Source organism: Hypomesus nipponensis, chromosome 3, assembly GCF_054491055.1.
Source record: "Hypomesus nipponensis isolate SF chromosome 3, ASM5449105v1, whole genome shotgun sequence".
Lineage (NCBI taxonomy): Eukaryota > Metazoa > Chordata > Actinopteri > Osmeriformes > Osmeridae > Hypomesus > Hypomesus nipponensis.
The window spans coordinates 1,689,169-1,710,211 of NC_140363.1; the positions used below are offsets into that span (position 1 = coordinate 1,689,169).

Genomic DNA, 21,043 nt, shown 5'->3' on the forward strand with positions numbered 1-21,043 from the left:
TAAATATTGATTGGTAAATCCTAAAACAGAGTCAGTTTTATGCATACTGGAGCAGGCAAGCCTGTCCACCAAAGAAAGGTTGTATTTATTGGTGACATATGACACCTGTGATCTTGTTACTTTGCAGAGGAAGAAAAGGATTGTTCTTATACCATGAAGAAGAGTAAGAACCGCAGCCACAAGGAGGACCACAAGAGAGGTGGAGGCGATGGTAGGAGCAAATGCTCAGATGGTAGAATGGAGGAGCACTGGTGGTTTTCCAGTTTAATTCTATAAATGTGTTTTTACCAGGGTTTCTTTAGTACAGTACGTTTATCGACAGAGGAGAGAACCCTAGTTATGATCAACAGTTCAACCCCTGTTAAAATATAGTTGGTGAGATAAAACTAGTAAACATAAAACACATTTTAAGTTCTCTCATGCCAGCTTTAAGTCCTGTCCATAAGTGTGTGGTTGTCTGTGTGTGTATGTATCACTGTGAGTCTCATTATCTCCCTTAAAAGGGACACTGATCTCAACAGGATCAATCCTAGAATAAATAAATATTAAATAAAAATGGTACCAACTACCATGAATGTTCTATTGGCAACTACTAACATGGAGCTATTATATTGATAATGACTACCATTAAACTGTTATTTTGGCACTCGCTAGAATTAAGCCATTAATTGATAACCACAAGTATTAGGCTGCTATCTTGGGTACCTCTAGCATGATGCTACTGGTTACAATTGTGTTCTCCAACTCTAGATGAGCCTGCTATTCTGGAGACGGAGGATCTGGACGGACAGGACATGTTTCTGGGTGGTGGCCCTGACCCCGACACCATCTCATTGGCCTCCGTCACAGCTGTCACCACAAATGTGTCCAATAAGAGGTGCTCACTTGATTACCAAATGAACATGCTCCTATCCATATCAGGAATAATCAAATGTTCTCATTTAACCTAACTTTGTGATGTATTTGACTGAGGAGGTAGAAATGGACTCACATTCTGTCTGACATCTCTCAGGTCTAAGCCAGACATAAAGATGGAGCCAAGTGCAGGGAGACCAATGGACTACCAAGTAAATGAGCGTGAAAACGGATCTTTACTGTATCACACCAACATTAAGACACAATTGCTGAATGGTCAATCCTGTTGTTTTCTCCCAGGTCAGTGTGACAGTAATAGAAGCCAGGCAGCTAGTTGGCCTCAACATGGATCCTGTGGTGTGTGTGGAGATTGGAGAGGATAAGAAGTACACGTCCATGAAGGAGTCAACAAACTGTCCATACTATAATGAGGTAACAACCTCCTCTGCAATGTTATTCATGAATATAAACAGGATGGGTATACCTCAGTGGTGGAGTATTTGACTGCAGATCAAGACTGGTGCACAACCACTCTGTACTTTGTTTAGATAAAACTGCCAGCTATATGAATACATTACGTGTGTATTCTGTATGTGAGGAGCCAGTACTTTCGAGATATGTACAAATTCATTCTATTTTACTTTCCAGTATTTTGTTTTTGACTTCCACGTCCCGGCAGACGTAATGTTTGACAAGATCCTGAAGTTATCTGTGAGTCCTGATGAAAATTAATGACACACAAAAAAACTATATCATAAGTTACCCCTTTTGACATTAACATGACCTGCATCCTTCAGGTAATTCACTCAAAAAACCTGCTACGCAGTGGCACTTTGGTGGGGACGTTCAAAATTGACGTGGGAACAATCTATAGCCAGCCAGGTAACGGACAGGCACATATTTATTTTTCAGATCTTTACATTTACATTTTACATTTAGCCATTTAGCAGATGCTCTTATCCAGAGCGACTTACACTAAGTACAGGACATTTCCCCAAGGAAAATAGGGTGAAGTGCCTTGCCCAAGGACACAACGTCATTTTGCATGGGCAGGAATCGAACCAGCAACCTTCTGATTAATAGCCCGACTCCTTGACTGCTCAGGCATCTGATCCCCCCCTTAAAAAAAAAAATCTACTTAAACTGTTTTCTTTTTTCCTGTGATGTTTCACAGAACATCAGTTTTTCCACAAATGGGCATTTTTGTCGGACCCTGATGACATCACGGCGGGAGGTAAAGGATACATCAAATGTGACATTGCAGTGGTAGGGAAAGGAGACAACATCAAAACTCCACACAAGGCAAATGAGAGCGACGAGGACGACATTGAGGGGTAAAAATAACCTTGTAATTAGTTTCAGGGTTCATTTATTTATCTCTGTAACTGTGCATTCTGGGATACAATACTGTAATAATCCTTCAATATTCCTGTCAGGAACCTGCTCTTACCTGAGGGGGTTCCCCTGGAGCGTCAGTGGGCTCGCTACTACTTGAAGATCTACCGAGCCGAGGGGCTCCCCAAGATGAACACCAGCATCATGGCCAACGTGAAGAAGGCCTTCATTGGAGAGAACAAGGACCTCGTCGATCCATACGTCCAGGTGTCTTTTGCCGGGCAGAAGGTAAGAGTCAACGGTCACTCTCCAATTCACTTAAACTATGAAAGGAAATAACACTTTTTTTCTGTACATGTGATCATAAATCTCAAATTAACTTGTAATCATGCATTTGTAATTCCAGGGAAAAACATCCATACAGAAGAGCAGCTATGAGCCCATCTGGAATGAGCAGATTGTTTTCACTGAGATGTTTCCACCCTTGTGCAAACGCATGAAGGTCCAGATCCGAGACTCGGACAAAGTGAATGATGTGGCCTTAGGAACGCACTTCATCGACCTGCGCAAGATTGCTAATGATGGCGACAAAGGTGACTCCTGTGACCTCTGACCTCTGTACCACCCAGCGCTCTGAACTCTTATTGTGATGATTTCTTGCTTGAGTGAGAGTGTGTAAGAATGTTTTTAGTTGATGCTTTCCTCTAAAGTAACATGACAAATTATTTAGTCAGTAAGCCTGATAATCTAGAATCAGAAGTGCATAGTCATAACAATATTTCAGTGGTGACAGCAGGGCCGGCCCGACCCAATAAACAAACAAACAAAAAATGCGACACTATTTTTGTTTAGGGGCCCCCAAAACCCTTGGGCAGGCCCTGGGTGACAGCTAGTGAAAGATCTATATAACATCATCTGAACTACAATATTACATATCTGATGATGGGACAGTGAAACAACAAAAACATCACTCAAGTGCAACGTCATAAAAGTGTGTTAACCTGCAGGCTTCCTGCCTACACTGGGGCCTGCCTGGGTGAACATGTATGGCTCCACGCGTAGCTACACCCTGATGGATGAGCACCAGGACCTGAACGAGGGGCTGGGGGAGGGGGTGTCCTTCCGGGCCCGGCTGCTGATCAGCCTGGGGGTGGAGATCCTGGACACGTCCTCCCCAGACATCACCAGCTCCACCGAAATCCAGGTGGAGGGGGTGTCCAACATCTCAGAGGTGGGTTCCTGGACATGCACACGAGGGACCATTGTCTCTCTGGGTGATACGTCACTATGCAGCACTTTTAGGTAAATTATTGATTAGCTTAATTTAGAAGAGTTTACATTATTTACACAGTATTTCCAATTATAGAGGTTGTTTTTTGTGCGAGATAATGTGACTCATACAACAGACTCAGTAGAGTGTAAGGAGACTCCAACTAAGACATCTTTGTGGGAGACTTGCCAGAGATAATGAATACAATTGCCCGTACACGACTCACAGAATCAATGTGTAGACATGTCACTCTCTAGAATGCATTGAAAAAAAACATTGTTAAATCGTTTGAAACACTTTTAATATCCCTTTTTCACCATCTTTACTTATCATTCTCCATCTACCCAGAATGCCACAGGAAAAATTGAGGAGTTTTTCTTGTTTGGGGCGTTTCTGGAGGCCACCATGGTTGACAGGAAGATCGGGGACAAGCCTATTAACTTTGAGCTCACTATAGGTAGCTGCAATCTTTCTTGATCATTTCAGTTTTCTCTTAAAACTGTCATTCGCCTACACAGAGCAGGCTCTGCAGAAACCTTCATTTAGATGTGGTGTTGTAAAACATTTTTTTTTTATGTTTGTGACCAGGAAACTATGGGAGTGAGGTTGACGGGGTGACCAAGCCCAAGTCAGGGAGGAAGAAGAAGGGTGCTGACGATGAGGAAGAGTCGGAGCTCATCCATAACTCCAGTGAAGAAGAGGTTGATGAGGATGGAGACCTGGCCTCAGTGGCCACCACCCCACCCATGAAACCTGTCATCACTGACAGGTCAGACAGCAAGCACGGAGGACAACTGTCTTTTTCTCTGTGGAGATGGAACTCTTTGGAGCTTCACACTAGTGTTTTTAAAACGTATATTCAAACTTGCCAGGCTGTTATAGACAGAGGAGTTGATGTTCTCTTTCTGTGTTTCATATCTTCAGAAACTACTTCCACCTGCCCTACTTTGAGAGGAAGCCTTGTATCTACATCAAGAGCTGGTGGCAGGACCAGAGACGAAGGCTGTACAATGCCAACATTATTGACAACATTGCACACAAACTGGCGAGTCAATCGTTTTTTTTTCACTTCTCCCAAGGCTGAACACTTGAGGACTCGTTTACAAATTTGGGTTTGGCATTGTCTCCTTGAACAGGAAGAGGGTCTGAATGATGTCCAGGAGATTATCAAGACAGAGAAGGCCTACCCTGAACGCAGACTGAGGGGAGTCTTGGAGGAACTTGGCAATGGATGCAGGTCTCTATTTTCAGATCACAGTCAGGTTATGCTGAAACATAATACGGTTCAACAACTGATGTTGCTAAATGCTAACTTTGGTCTGTTCCAGCCAATTTGTTTCCCTGGCAAGCAAGGACCAGTCCCAAAATGGGAAAACCAAGCTGGATAGAGAGAGACTGAAGCTTTGCCTGACAGAACTGGTATGAGGGCTCATAGAAGTGATTTTGTGAGGGAAGAGTCCAGTAGGATAAGTAATGTTGTTGACGTGTCTGCTTGCAGGAGAATATGGGACAGCAAGCTAAGACAATCAGATCTCAGGTAAAGAAAAACACTGTGAAAGAGAAGCTCAAGCTTGTCCAGAACTTTCTCCAGAAACTGAGGTTCCTCGCTGATGAGGTGAGTAGGACATGGTCTCCGCTCAACACTACCTACATATTTGAGTTCAGAATAAGTTTGCTTATTTCTTTAGATATAATATACTGTATATATATTGTTTATAAGAAATGTATTTTGAATTAAGTGGTAGAACAATGTAAGGCCTAGGCTAAGTAGACTGCTAGGAAACTGTTGAGAGGAGACTGACCAAAACATACATGTACTTGTTGGAAATGTTCGATCAACTTGAAACTCCTATGGTGTCTTAACACAGCCTCAACACAGCGTTCCTGATGTCTACATCTGGATGATGAGCAACAACAAGCGTATCGCTTACGCTCGCGTCCCCTCCAAAGACATCCTCTACTCTCCGGTGGATGAGGAGACCGGGAAGGATTGTGGGAAAGTCAAAACCATCTTCCTAAGGGTCAGAGGAACTTTGAAGTCTACAAAAAAATACTTTTACGTGTCATTATTTTTCATCACAGCGAAAGTCTAAACTATCTTCCTTAAGGTTCAAATTAAATTTTCCACAAACTTATTTAGATTTTCCTCATGGAAGTATCATATTTCCTTACCTCTTCTGTATTATTTAACTTTTTACAGGAACAGCTAAACTCATTAAATAAAATGAATAAAAACGTAGTGAAGGAAATTCAAGTGTCGTTTTGCTAATTATTTTCCATCACTGTCTTATCTTTTTTTGGCACCCAGCTTCCTGGAAAGAAAGGTTTTGGGACAGCCGGCTGGACGGTGCAGGCCAAGATAGAGATCTACCTGTGGCTGGGCCTCAACAAGCAGAGGAAGGACTTCCTGTCTGGCCTGCCCAATGGCTTTGAGGAGAACAAGTTGGCAAGAGGACCTGGCTTGCAGCCCTCACCTCCCATCAGCCTCACCTACATGAGTAAGACACAACAAGCGTCTCACAACTCAGTATCACTTCACGGATCACAAAAATGTATTGTCATCAAATCACACTTTATTTGATTTAACCCTTGTGCGGTGTTCACATTTTAGTAACTCAGCCAGTGTTCGTGGGTCTGGTGGACCCGCTGCATTTTGGGGGTTTTAATTCCTCACAATCAAATATTTTAAGTTAAAATACTCAACAGATGTTTACTTCATCCCAATTACAAGCAATATAAACAGCATATATTGTTAAAAATTGCGCTTTACTTTTGTTAGATTACATGAATGAATTAAAGTGCTACTCGTTTTTTGTTTGTAACATGTAAAAAAAGAAAGAAATCAGTTATAATCAAATTCAGAATGGAAAAACAGTCAACAAATCTACAAATGAAGGAGGTTTTTCATAACTATAGATTTGTATTTAGGCAATTTGAATTTCCTTAGAAATGTAACCCATTCAAGTCAGTTTACACAACACAAGCCGAACTCTCATTCCTTGATTTTTTCCTCCATCAGGCTTCCCTGTGTAGACTTGTAAGTTTCAAGCATATGAGGAAGGGGCATCACAGGTAGCAGAGATCTTTATACCATAATTTGCAGGTTTAGATATACTGCCTAAAGGGGCAGCGGCCCCTATATGGCATCAGCTACACATCAATTGTGACATTAGGCCCAGGGTCGTAAAACAGGGGGAGGCAGTGACCCACTTGTCTCACACTGTCTTGATGGCAGCTAGCTTGTCTCTCTGCCATCGAGCTGGTCTGTCGTTTCGGTTATCCAATCGGATAATCCTGGAAATTATGTGGAAGTTTTCCTGAGACGTTGCACGGAAAAGTTATCTGCCAGTTTCTGCATCCCACAGGGATTCAGTGGATTCCCATTTGGACCTGAAAAGTCCAGCAAGGATAAGAACCCCAAAGTAGACATGTCAATGGGGTTGGTCCATCTCTTTCTACCTTTCTCCAAAAACATGCCCTCTTTCTAAATGAGTGCAATCCAGAATCATTTTCTGGATGGAATCTAGGATGAAAAGCTCAAAAGAAGACTTGATGTCCTGCACATGAGTAGGCACCATGTGTTGTTACTCATGTGTTAGCCCTGGATGCATCCTTATCACATTGGCAGCCATGCGTTGTGGCTCATTTCATGGGCTAGAAGGCCATTCAATTTCATCATATTTTGACATCCATATTTCTTCACTTGCTATCTAACGGGCTTGTTCTGGTCGTGGTGCTGGCTGCTGATGGGGTGGTCCTTGAGCTGACTAATGACCGGTTGGTCCTGGGGCTCGTCTTCGTTTTGGAACTAGCTTATGCTCAATCTCATCCTCTTCTTCAAAGTCACTGTCCGACTCTGAATTTGCAGAAATTACTCTACATCATCATCAAAAGCTTCTCTCTCTTCCAAAATCAATTGCATGGCCCTCTGAGCAGAGACTCTTTTGGCCATCTTGATCAGTTGTGATAACTAATCACACTGGCAAAGCTATATTTATATTATCCCACCCCCAATTTGCAGATGGGATAGAGTATGAGGAAATAAAGATTGGTTCCCGCAAGACAGTAAAATGTGAGAGCAGACAGGTGTCGGTGCTTGAATCTGTCAACAATTTTGCAACATTGTGCGGGAACGGCAGGGGCAGAACTACAAAACTCTCTCTCTCTTTCACACACACACACACACACACACACACACACACACACACACACACACACACACACACACACACACACACACACACACACACACACACTCTAACAACAGGCCCAGAAAGGAGGAGGACAGAGTGAATGTACACAATTTCCACACTCTTATCAGCCCTGGGTCCAGTGGACCCGAACATTCCGTATGTAATATAAATGTGTAGGGGGGGTGTACAGTGTGTGGTCATTGAAAATGTGTTCTGATATGTGTTCTTCACAGAAAATGAGCCAAGGCCAATGAGTCTCAGTTTGAAAAAATAATTAATCATATGATTTTTCTTTTGATAAAAACTGAAAACGGGTCCCACAGACCCGAACAAATCACACTTTATTTGATTTAACTACCAAAGATGTGTAAAAGTCAATTAATCGTAAACTAAATGGCTATTGTCATCTTTTGTACATTTAAAACCTACAAGTTTAATTTGGAATGATTTAAATCTCAAGATCTCAATTTATGCATGACGAAAACGCACACGCGTACATGTCTCAGTCAAACACTCGATGTTTCCCTTCAGTGAAACAGATCTTCCAGCTCAGAGTGCACATGTACCAGGGCCGCAGCCTGTTTGCAGCTGACAGCACTGGCCTCTCTGACCCCTTCGCCCGGGTGTTCTTCTCCACACAGAGCCAGGTCACAGAGGTAAGAGGTCAAGGTGGGGTGGAGGAGAGAAGAGGAGAAGGAGGGTGAATGGGGGAGGAGGGAGAGGGGGAGAAGGAGGAGGGTGAGGGATGGAGGAGGAGGGGTAGGGGGAAAGGGTAAATGGGGAAAGGAAGGGGTGAGGAGAGAGGAGGTGTTGAAGGACGGGGAAGGGGAGAAGAGGAGCAAAGGGGAATGGTAGAGGTGACTTGTAGGAGAGGAAACGTGCCCCTGCTGTAAGGGCTGTCATGAAAACAGCACTAGTTGTCAGTTAACTGTTGTTTTTCTCCTTTGTCTCTTCAGGTGTTGAGCGAGACTCTCTGCCCCACCTGGGACCAGCTGATGGTCTTTGACAACGTGGAGCTGTTTGGAGAGGCTAGCGAGCTTAGGGACGACCCTCCCATCATCGTCATAGAGATCTATGATCAGGACACTGTGGTAAGCCCAGCTCAAACATCAACACCACCTCTCTTTACTGTTCTCTGGTTCAGTCAGAAGAATGTTAGTAGATGCAGTACGTTGATGATGTGACTTCCATTAGCTGGGATGTCCATACCTGTGCGCTGTTTCCACTGTGATCAGGTCCTGTGTATAGTGTAGTAGATTCTTGCGTCTCCTTGACATGAAAGACGGACATGTCATTCAAATACAGGCAAGCCATTGTATTTTAATGACATCTGAAATACTTTAAGAAACCTAAATGGATGTATTTTGAGAGCAAATAGTTGGTAAATAATGTTTCCTGTTCTGTTTCTACATGTTTTTGCCTAGTTTTTGGATTTATACTGATTAGATGGTATATGATATTTCAATAACGTTTCTGTTAACTGACAATCCTATATTTACTCCTGCACATTAACAAACACCATTGTTATGGATGACACCTTGGATAAGTAGAGTGTGGATTCTGGTGGCTTGAATGACTGTTCTATAGAGGCACTGGGTTGTGTGCGGAGTAGCTCTAAGGCCCCAAGGCATGCAAGAGATATAAGACTGGCCCACTGGACCAGTGTAGCAGGGGGACGACTCCTTCCCAGGCTACCCTATACCTCTTGCATTCCTTCTATGGATGTGTTTTGCTCATGTGATGAAGAGACCACTGAACCTCCTCATAACCACTAACTGCTTCAGAGACACAGTTAGCTCAGGTCTACCAATTACCCCGCCACTGCTTGCGTACTGTAGACACTGTAGGCTGGCAGGTCTGTTGTTTCTGCTGCAGTATACTGGTCATGGTGGTTGTTGTTTCTGTCTTATTTTTCCTTTTGCTTGGGCGCCATTGTTCTTTGGTCCTCCCTCTGCTCTGAAGTGTGAGCACATCCAGCCATGCTTCCGTATCGGGAAGACGTAAATCCAATCGGTCAATGACCGGCCAAGAAGCCCTCCACGGAATTCATTTCCTTAAACATGAATAATTTCTTACCAAAAAACAAACAAAACTGCTGAATGACCTCGTATTGGTGATTGTCGACAAAGGAGACCAAAGGAGACCATTCCAAACCTTTATTGATTTCTGGTGTGGAGCGGATCCCGGGTCTATGTTGCTAACCCTCCTGGTTTGCCCCCATGTGATTCCAGGGGAAAGCAGAGTTCATGGGCAGAACCTTTGCGAAGCCCATCACTAAAATGGCAGATGAGCACTATGGCCCCCCGCGCTTCCCCCCCCAGTTGGAGTACTACCAGATATACAGGGGGAACTGCACTGCTGGAGAGATGCTGGCTGCCTTTGAGCTGCTGCAGGTCAGCCTGGACTCTACTGGATGACATCATTGATAATGTGGACAAAACCATACTGTAGTCAGACTCCCTTATGTGGTTTAAATTGAAAAATGATAATGGGTTTTTTGATGTTGTTTTGGTATGGAATGTGTCAAGTTATTTTACTCTTTTTGCGTTGATTGTGTCTGCATGTTGTTGTCCCAGATGAATCTTTTCCGATGATGATGGTGTGTCGCTTTCTGGAATCATCTATGTTAATGTCAGTGTATCGTTGTTCCAGATTGGCCCAAATGGTAAAGCTGACCTTCCCCCCATCGATGGCCCCACTGATATGGACCGAGGCCCCATCCTGCCTGTCCCTCTGGGAATCAGGCCAGTACTCAGCAAGTACAGGATTGAGGTGAGCTGCTTCCCCGGCTCTGGTTCACCGGAGAGGAAATGTTCTGACTGAAAGTGGAATGAGAAAAAAGAATGCACATGCATATGGGAATACAAAATTAGATTGATTTGAGGAATTTCTCTGTGTCTGCATGCCCGACCTGTAGCTTTATAATCACATTTAAAAAGGTTAAGCTATGTTTGAATGAGGTAATAAAGGATCTATGATATAATAATGCAAAATACAAAGTTAGGAAATGTCTCTGTTGTGAATCCCCAGGTGCTGTTTTGGGGCCTGAGGGACCTGAAGCGAGTCAATTTGGCCCAGGTGGACCGACCTCGCGTGGACATTGAATGTGCCGGTAAAGGGGTTCAGTCTTCCCTCATCCAGAACTACCGGAAAAATCCCAACTTTAGTACCCTGGTCAAGTGGTTTGAAGTGGTGAGTTTCCTCCATTTCCTCCATTCCTCAACTAGAAGTTAAATAAAATATAAAAATATAATTCCTAATTCACAACTTAGTCACAAGTTACTAGGTATTCACAACAGGTACTTTTCTTCACACATTCACAGAACATTACTGTACATAGCCTATTAACTCTCTGAATTAATCTCAAAAGTATTTTGTTTGTGTGTTTGTGTGGTATAATTGTGTTTTGGGAGGTGTTACTACTTAGTTTCTTCACCTGTTCTCCTCAGGACCTGCCTGAGAACGAGCTGCTGCATCCTCCCCTCAACATCCGCGTGGTCGACTGCAGGGCCTTCGGCCGCTACACCCTGGTGGGCTCCCACGCCGTCACCTCCCTGCGCAAGTTCATCTACCGGGCGGCTGACAAACAGGCCAATAACTGGAACACCACAGGTCAGCCTCGCCGTACAGGATGTGCACAGCCCTAGCAAATCGTTTTGCACTGTTTAAAGCTGCTGCAATGGTGCAATTTCAGTTGAAGCATCAATAAACTTCCTATCCATCATCCATCTGTCTGTCTGTGTATCTCTCTATCTCTCTGCCTAACTGTCTGTCTCTGTGTCTGTCTGTCTGTGTCTGTCTGTACCAAGAAGTTTGATGCAGAAAAAAATGACAGTATAGTGCAGTTATGAAACGTGTAACAACTGTCTTTCCTCACCATGTCCTTGCACTGTACATGACAGACTTGTTGTAGTTTTCCATCATACCTTTTACTGTAGTAGATGTGTGTAGAATGTACACTGTGAATACAGTCTGAAGAATGTTCTGGATCTCCCTCTAGAAGAGATAATCGTTAACATGGAGCCAGAGCCAACCGTGAAAAAGATGGAAACTGTGGTCAAACTGGACTGTGTAAGATCTCCTGAGTACTTTAATGTCATGACAATGACATAAATTACATTCAAAATGTTGATAAATATTGATGTTATATCTGGTTTTTCCCACCAGGGTTCTGATGCTGTGGTGAAGGTTGACATGGTGAGTTCACAGACAGGTCTGGGAAGGGTTCTGTTCCCCTCATCAGGAGGTATACTGGGCTGTAAAGGAAAGTTCTGGTCTTCTCTCCACAGGAAGACGAGAAGGAGGTGAAGGGGAAGAAGAAGAAGAGGAACAAGGGAGGAGAGGATCCTGAAGAGGAGGAGCTTGACGAGAGCATGCTGGACTGGTGGTCCAAATACTTTGCCTCGATTGAAACTCTGATGGAAGTTAGTGACCAGTCCTCTCTCTTGCTGTTCAATTCACTCAACTGACTTCCTATAAAAATAATCTCAGACATTCAGGAGCCGACTATTTTTGTTGTTCCAAGTTTAAATGCTGTGCCTTTTCTTTTCCATATAGTGAGTTTGGGTGAATAAGACAACTGTTGTTGTGATTCTCTAGATCCTGAAGGCCCAGGAGGCAGCCCAAGCAGATGCAGAGGAGAAAGAAGACATGGACATTGCTGCAGAAGCTGCAGGTAACACCAGAGGGCGCTGCCGCACAGAGTAGTCACTCAGTTGAGTAGAAGAAGTACTCTGAGTGAGTCCCTCATTAGAGAAGTCTTCATGTGGTCATAGTCAATCATTAGAGTAGTAAGTGTTTGTATGGTCATGGTGTGCCTCTCTCCTCTGCACCTCTCTCATAGATTAGCAATCACTTCACACACGCGCGTCTAATCCATTCCTGTTCAACACAAAATGGCCTCTTGTTCCTCTTTCCATCTGAAATACATTTCCATAAAAGGCCTGTCATGAAAGTTGTCCACGATCAAAAAGACTATAGTTGTGTTATAGATGTATTAAACTTACATAAAAAGATAATAAATTAATAAAGATAAACCTTTAGACCTAAAACTAATCATACAAATTAAATACTAACCATAAAAATACATAAAGCAACCATAATGCAATATTTTATCATTACCGCACCCTGGTCAATATATATTTATTTGTTATAGTTAAATGACAAAGATTCATTAAGTTGTGACCTGTGAGCCTTATCACGGCTAAATGTTGTCCAACTGTTTACCTTGGTACCATGGCAGTTACAGTATCATGAATACTGTACTGGAGCCAGAAGACTTGTGTTTGCCAACTTTCATGTGAGACTCACGTCTCAAGGGCTGTGCACCACCTCTCCTCTCCTCCCCTCCCCTTCCACCTCTCTCCTCCCCTCCCCTTCCACCTCTCTCCGTATCTCCCCTCCTCTGTCCTCTCCTGTCCACATGTCTCTCTCTCTTATATTTCCTCGTCGCTCCGCACTCTCTAACCTGTACTCAGAGATCAAATCTGACGACTCTCCTGTGAAAGGCTCCAAGAAGGGCAGGGGGAAATCCAAGGACAAGAAGAAGCCTCCGTCTGGCATGACTCCAGAGAAGAAGAAGAAGAAACATGATGAGCTGAAGGTGCTTGTCCTCTGAAAGACTTGTCGCTGGTGCAGGGGTGTTGTGGCTGGATGTAGTGCAGAAATGTTGAAATCTACTTTTTTTCTGTATTTTCTTCCAAAGGTGTACCATAAGGAACTGGAGAATGATTTTGACAACTTTGCAGACTGGCTCCACTCCTTCAACCTGTATAGAGGAAAGAGTGGCGATGACGACGACCAGAACATGGCAGATGAGGACAGGATTATCGGGAAGTTCAAAGTAAGATGAGGAAGTGGAAGAAATTGAATAGCAGGAGAGGATCACTTGTATATGTAAGTTTACATTATTTGTCGACTGTGTTTGTGTTTCTCAGGGCTCCATGTGCATGTACAAAGTCCCAGTCTCAGATGAGATGTCCAGGGAGATGGGCTTCGACTCCAACATGGGCATGTTCCAGAATCTTCCTCACAATGACCCAATAAACATCCTTGTCCGTGTCTATGTCGTCAGGGTAGGTACTTCCTGTCACACAACAGATAGGAATTCAGAGTTGATCCCATCTCTCATTTTGAGATATTCTTCCACTTCACTGTGATGATGTTATTGTTGCAAAGCCTGGTAAGATACAGTGTAGAGTGTGTTTAGCTCTAACCCCTGAAATATCATTAAAACTATGCACTTCTGATCCTTGATTATCTGTAGTACTTATTATAAGCGCTATTTGAGTTGCTTTGGAAAAACCATCTTCTAAATGAATAAAATGTAAAACACGTCTCATTTTGGCCAGGCCACTGACCTCCACCCAGCAGACATCAACGGCAAGGCTGACCCCTACATCGCCATCAAACTGGGGAAGTCCGAGATCAAAGACAAAGAGAACTACATCTCCAAACAACTCAACCCCATATTTGGCAAGTAAGTACTGTTGAATAAGTACTGGTGAATAAGTACTGGTGAATGAATAGTGGCGAATAAGTTCTGGTGAATAAGTACTGGTGAATGAATAGTGGCGAATAAGTTCTGGTGAATAAGTACTTGTGAATAAGTGCTGGTGAATAAGTACTAGTGAAGAAATACTGGTGAATAAGTACTAGTGAATGCCACTAGCATATCCTTACATTTTCCCATGTGCCAAACCAAATGTTTCACCTCTATAAGATCCTTTGACATCGAAGCAACATTTCCTATGGATTCCACGCTAACGGTGTCGATCTACGACTGGGACCTGGTGGGGACTGACGACCTGATAGGAGAAACCAGGGTGGACCTGGAGAACCGCTACTACAGCAAGCACAGAGCCACCTGTGGAATCGCTTCCAACTATGCCATGTAAGCAGGATCTCTCCCATGTCACATGAGCGAACAGATGAATAACACAAGAGCTGATTATCTAAGAAGGATGGCTCAGTCTGCTCATTTACATTTATGCATTTAGCAGACGCTTTTAACCAAAGCGACTTCCAAAAGAGAACTTTACAAAAGTGCATAAGTCACTGATCATAACAACAAGATTATGCAGGTAACCAAAACATTGTGGCATACATTGTGAAAACGAAATAAGTCCCAAAGGGAAGAACCATAAGAGCATGTAGTTAAACAAGATACAATTAAACAACATGAACCTTGAAAAGTGCAATGGTGTACTTGTGGAAAAAAGCAAGTAACAAAATTACATTACACAGCAAGTATAATAGTTTTAAGTCAGTTACAACTAACCAACAAGAGCAACAAGTCTTTCAATAAGAGTCCTGGAGGAAACATCAGGTCCAGCCAAACATTCCTAAGTGTCGTTGTACTCCCTCAGTCTGCTCACAGTTTTACAAACCGATCAGCCAAAATGTGACATTTTACAACAGTATGCTGTGTGTTACCTGTTTCTCTTTGTAGCCTGGAAGTTTGGGTTTCAGTTTTAAAAACGTATTGTGACAATCATTATTAACGAAAGTTAATTACAGTTTTCAATAGTTAATGACAGTTAATGACTGACTTTCTGTAGCCATGGTTACAATGTGTGGCGGGACCCGATGAAGCCCACCCAGATCCTAGGCAAGCTCTGCAAGGATGGCAAGCTCGATGGGCCCCACTACGGCCCCGGAGGGAGGGTGAAAGTGGGGAACCGTGTCTACATGGGGTCAACGGAGGTCGAAGATGAAAACGGTAATGGCGCACAGCACAGAACGACGTGATACTACACGCAACACAGCACAACATTAGAAAACAGGGTCATGTTTGGCAAGATCGCTCAGGTTGAAGAGAGAAAAGCATCTGCAGCATAGCACAACACCACATAAATCAGCACACACAGCAAGTGCCAACAGAATGTTTGGTTGGGTGGGCTTTGTCCAGACACTGTGACCAGAGGAGTGATGATTGTGTGTGTGTGTGTTTGGGTGCAGGCCTGAAGAAGCAGACGGATGAGCACCTGGCCTTGACAGTGCTGAACCACTGGGAGGACATGCCAAGGGTGGGCTGCAAGCTCATCCCGGAGCACGTGGAGACCCGGCGGCTCCTTAACCCGGACAAGCCCGGCATCGAGCAGGTACACTATGGCACCTGAACATAACTATACCTGTGAATTACAAGTAAGTACCGTTTCCAACTCTGTCCAAGCCCCCTTCCTTAGTTACTCTACCCTGATGGTCATGTGACTGGAATGTTGTTATTGCTCTGTATTTGATACAGGGGCATTGTATTTGTCGATTTTTTAAGTGTATGTGATACTGTAAATGTATTTCTTGGAAAGCCAATTGCCCCAGATCTAAGCTTCCAATTCAGTTGCCTGTTTGCTTCTAGTTGACAGGGCCGTTCCTGTGCCATTTCTACGACTCTTGTCCTGTTTCTCTGTCTGGGTGTGCAGGGAAGGATTGAGATGTGGGTGGACATGTTTCCCAAGGACCTGCCTGCCCCCGGACCTGCCATTGATATTTCACCAAGGAAACCAAAGAAGTATGTCATGTATATTTTTTGCAAGGTTGCATATTTTTGGACTATTCATGCCACAAACTGATTGAACAATGTCTCTGTCGTTGGCAGATTTGAACTGAGGGTGATAGTTTGGAACACAGACGAGGTTGTTCTGGAAGATGATGACATCTTCACAGGCGAGAAGTCCAGTGACATTTTTGTCCGAGGGTAAGGGAAGAATGTGGTCCTCCCATTCATCCAAAGTCACATACCTTGGAAAAGGGCCTAATCACTCACTCCCGATATTACATAGACTGCATAAAAAGGGCTTTACAAATAAAACTTGTATCGAATTAGATCTTCTCGCGCTCATTAACAACTCCTAGCAAGCGGCCATTCATTTTCCCAGATGGTTCAAAACAACAGAATTTACCCTATGTGTTCCTTTCTTCTCCCAGCTGGCTGAAGGGCCAGCAGGAGGACAAGCAAGACACAGACGTGCACTACCACTCCCTCACAGGAGAGGGCAACTTCAACTGGCGCTTTGTCTACCCCTTCGACTACTTGATTGCCGAGGAGAAGATTGTCATCTCCAAGAAGGAGTCCATGTTTGCCTGGGATGAGACCCAGTACAAGATCCCGGCCCGTCTCAACCTTCAAGTGTGGGACGCTGACCACTTCTCTGCCGATGACTTCCTGGGTGCAGTGATGTTCTTGTAGTGAACCTTCACCTTCAGTCTGACTGGGTTATGGTGTAGACCGTGTCCATGATAACAAAGTCCTGGAACTTCTCTGATGAATCTGCATGTCTTTGCAGGTGCGATTGAGCTGGATCTGAACCGCTTCCCGCGAGGAGCGAAGACGGCCAAGCAGTGCACCATTGAAATGGTGACCAACGAGCAGGCTATGCCCATGGTGTCCATCTTCAAGCAGAAGAGGATCAAGGGCTGGTGGCCATTTTTGGCCAGAGATGAAAACGATGAGTTTGAACTGACGGTGTGTACTGTATGATTGCAAACGTTCAATTGTGTACTAGGCAGATATCTTTGAATTACCTTAATTGGAACACACTTTTCAAGAACACCTGCAGCAGGGCCGGCCCAAGGCTTTATAGGGCCTTCAGCAAAATTGATTTGGGGGCCCCTCGACGTCACTTATCGTTGCCGATATTTTTTTTTAAATATAATACATTAAACTGTCATTTCATTTACATTTACAGCTCTTTGGGCCCCTCTGGTAGCCACAGGAGCCCTAAGTAGCCGCTTAGTTTGCTTATACCTTGGGCCGGCCCTGACTTGCAGAACACCCGTAGAACACCTGCAGAACACCTGTAGAACATCTATACAACACCTGTAGAACACCTGTAGAACATCTATACAACACCTGTAGAACACCTGTAGAACATCTATACAACACCTGTAGAACACCTGTAGAACATCTATACAACACCTGCAGAACACCTGTAGAACATCTATACAACACCTGTAGAACACCTGTAGAACATCTATACAACACCTGTAGAACACCTGTAGAACACTTGCAGAACACCTACAGAACATGTATACAACACCTGTAGAACACCTGTAGAACACTTGCAGAACACCTACAGAACATCTATACACAGTAGCATTTTTTGGCACGGAAAACCTTGAAACCTTGCCGGGCGCCAAATGTGCCTAGACCGCCACTGTCTCTGCAACACCTGTAGAACAATTAAATTGGATAGACCTTATTGGCAAGTTAGGCTTTGGCAGGTTTGAACCATTGTGACAGTCATTGGGGGGTAGACAGCATAAGCACTCACACATACAGTTTCCATGCTGCCATGATACTTGATCAAGGGTATAAGTATACAGAAGGGACACCAGATAACGCCAGTGTTATGAACTGTGGGTAATGTGCTGCTGATAGAGAAGGCTGTGTAAAACCAAGATGCAGTGCTTTGTCTGTGTTGTGTGTGTGTTGGTGCTGTATTGGTGCTGTGTCTGTGCTGTGTCAGGGCTGTGTTAGTGTTGTGTTAGTGCTGTGTTGTGGCTGTGTTAGTGCTGTGTCGGGGCTGTGTTAGTGTTGTGTTAGTGCTGTGTTGTGTCTGTGTTAGTGCTGTGTCGGGGCTGTGTTAGTGTTGTTTTAGTGCTTTGTCGGGCTGTGTTAGTGCTGTGTCAGGCTGTGTTAGTGCTGTGTCGAGGCTGTGTTAGTGCTGTGTTGTGGCTGTGTTAGTGCTGTGTCGGGGCTGTGTTAGTGTTGTGTTAGTGCTGTGTCGGGGCTGTGTTAGTGTTGTGTTAGTACTGTGTTGGGGCTGTGTTAATGTTGTGTTAGTGCTTTGTCGGGGCTGTGTTAGTGCTGTGTCAGGCTGTGTTAGTGCTTTGTCGGGGCTGTGTTAGTGCTGTGTCAGGCTGTGTTAGTGCTGTGTCGAGGCTGTGTTAGTGCTGTGTCGGGGCTGTGTTGTGTGAAGCCTGGTGTCTATTGTTTTCGCAGGGTAAAGTGGAAGCAGAGCTGCACCTGTTGACAGCTGAGGAAGCTGAGAAGAGTCCAGTGGGTGAAGGACGCAATGAACCAGAACCTCTGGAGAAACCAAAGTAAGTCCATCATTCTTCCTGAGGTGAACTCACTAAACCTAACCCTAAACATATTCCTAAACCTAACCCTAAAACATAAACCAACATAAAATTACTTTTTCACCTCAAGCACCTACTCACTAACCCTAACTCTAACCTCAAACCTAACCAAATTAAGCCGTCTCTGTCACGCATTGACTCACTAACCCTGCACCTAACCCGCTTACCATAACCTTAATCGAAGTAGCTCACCATTCTCCCTTGAGTACTAAATTAGTATAGTGGTACCCACAATGATTTACTACCTTTGAGACAAATTCATCATGTCATGGAATTCTATTGACGATGCTTATGGAAAGTCACTGACAAATGTCAAAGGTAAGGAGTCTCAGGGTCCTAGGATATTAGCTACACAGTCGTGTTGCTGAAAGACAATCCTAAAAAAAGAATCACGTAATGATGAGTTGACTTCAACAAGTATGGGATTTTACATGGATCATCTTTCCTGACCTGGTAAGTTGAAGTTATTGTACATGCCTTGACCTGACGACAGTGTATCGGTTCTTCATTTGAGTCTTTTACACTCAGAAGTTATCAAGGATGGTAGTCTGCATTTTAGCTAACTCAGTTGTTGTGCATGTATTGTGTTAATACACAGCACCGGATCTCAGTGTATGTGAAATCGTCCTTTTCTTTAACACTTCAAAGGATGCTAGCCTGTATTATAGCTAACCCAGTTGTAACCACAGTGTATATTTTGTGGTCTTTTACACTGTAAATCTATATGGTTATCTGTAATATCACTAACCCCTCGTGTTTGCCCGACCACGACCACCCCACCCTCAGCCGTCCAGACACCACCTTCCTGTGGTTCCTGACTCCCCTCAAGGCCATCCGCCACCTGGCCTGCAGCTACAAGTGGCTCATCATCAAGATCGTGCTGGCCCTTCTTCTTCTGGTCATGGTGGGCCTGTTCATCTACAGCATGCCTGGATACATGGTCAAGAAGCTGCTGGGAGCTTGAGAATAAGTCATTAAGACTCGACTGTTTTTAAGTTGTATGCTTCTCCTTCCTGGTCTCGGAGATTATCTGAACAGGAAGAGATGACATACAAACATTAACGCGTAACAATGGTTTTACACAAACAAATAAACATTCTTAATTCGTCACACAAGGAACCGCAGGTGTTATGTGGTGTACAACTCTACGCCATCATGAAGCATTTTTAAAGTAAAATGAATTATCAATGGACAAGAAGGCAGAATTGTAATCAAATTTTATATTTCAAATAATATAAACATCATGATTAGGAATACCTGCACCAAGTCAAGTCAAAGCCTACTTCAGTCACTGTGTGTGAATGAAGTGTCCACAGATCCATTGTTTTTGTTGGCATTTGGATTTAGTTTTCTGACATGATATTTATTGGTGATAAGTTAGTATAAGTTAGTGTTACAAACTGCTATAGTATCTTGGGGTTATTTCCATGAATCTGTTTGTATTTTGTTGTTCAAGTGTGCAGTAGATTTTTGCAAGCCGTGATATTGTGAATAAACCACAAGAACAAACTGGCTCCTGTTTTCTGTGTATGGAACGTCTTTGTCTTGACTGCTTTAGGCTTTTGTTCTTCTTTTTTTTCATACACTACATGCACTGTAAACCCTAAATAAGGCAATCAATAATACGTGTGTGACTAGACAATGGCTGAAAGCTCAGATTCTGTGATGAGTAAAGGCTGGTGTGTAGTCAATTGTTTGACTGCCGATAATGGAACGCTGCTGATGTGAATAAGACTGACGCGTTGGACAACTGTCAACCAACTTTATCTGTCGCAGAATCGGTTCTCGTGATTTTCAATTACTAATATGATATTTAATTCATATTGAAAATTGATAATAAAATGATGTATTTAATATGGCACCGCGTCAACAGTAATTCAGGTAAAATGTCATCTTAAATGTAGGCTATTAATCACAATAATATGGAGGATTAATTTGTTTCCAAGAGTAGAGCAGATCATAAAAGATAATTAACACACATACTGAAAAAGATTTGCAAAGAATGTTTTAAAGAGTAGGGTGAATTTGGGCAATCTAGGACATTGGGTAATGTGGGACACCTAAACTCCAGAGCGTTTTCTTCCCTGCTATCAGAACCGTCGCATGGGTTGTGCCAACTGTGCGACCAAACGGGCCTCGCGCAGCTTGGGGCCTTGTGCCTGCCTGGTTTGCAATCAAGTTTTTTTTATTTCTAATTTAATTTTTTTATTCTGTTCTTGACTTGATGTAGCCTTACGTTGTCATACTGTCAAAATACTATTCAGAATATGAGTCTGAGAACTCTCCGTTGGGCTGTGAGTGTTGTGGA

At 43.5% G+C, this 21,043-nt stretch overlaps 1 protein-coding gene across 1 annotated transcript; it reads left to right on the forward strand.

Moving 5' to 3' along the window:
* The first annotated feature begins 153 nt into the window (after positions 1-153).
* On the forward strand, positions 154-20,134 carry LOC146299097 (otoferlin-like). Its single transcript, XM_084682999.1, has 41 exons — positions 154-199; positions 751-877; positions 1,013-1,067; positions 1,156-1,287; positions 1,504-1,566; positions 1,653-1,737; positions 2,030-2,189; positions 2,292-2,478; positions 2,597-2,783; positions 3,198-3,421; positions 3,809-3,917; positions 4,049-4,229; positions 4,385-4,505; positions 4,597-4,697; positions 4,789-4,879; positions 4,959-5,075; positions 5,329-5,481; positions 5,769-5,958; positions 8,185-8,309; positions 8,610-8,744; positions 9,885-10,046; positions 10,306-10,425; positions 10,684-10,845; positions 11,103-11,277; positions 11,654-11,724; positions 11,821-11,850; positions 11,943-12,077; positions 12,253-12,328; positions 13,131-13,255; positions 13,358-13,495; positions 13,590-13,727; positions 14,004-14,131; positions 14,375-14,545; positions 15,213-15,373; positions 15,613-15,755; positions 16,074-16,162; positions 16,250-16,348; positions 16,579-16,820; positions 16,938-17,116; positions 18,596-18,696; positions 19,522-20,134. The coding sequence occupies exons 1-41, from the start codon at positions 154-156 to the stop codon at positions 19,697-19,699; spliced, it is 5,412 nt and encodes a 1,803-aa protein (XP_084539125.1). The 3' UTR covers positions 19,700-20,134.
* The last annotated feature ends 909 nt before the right edge of the window (positions 20,135-21,043 follow it).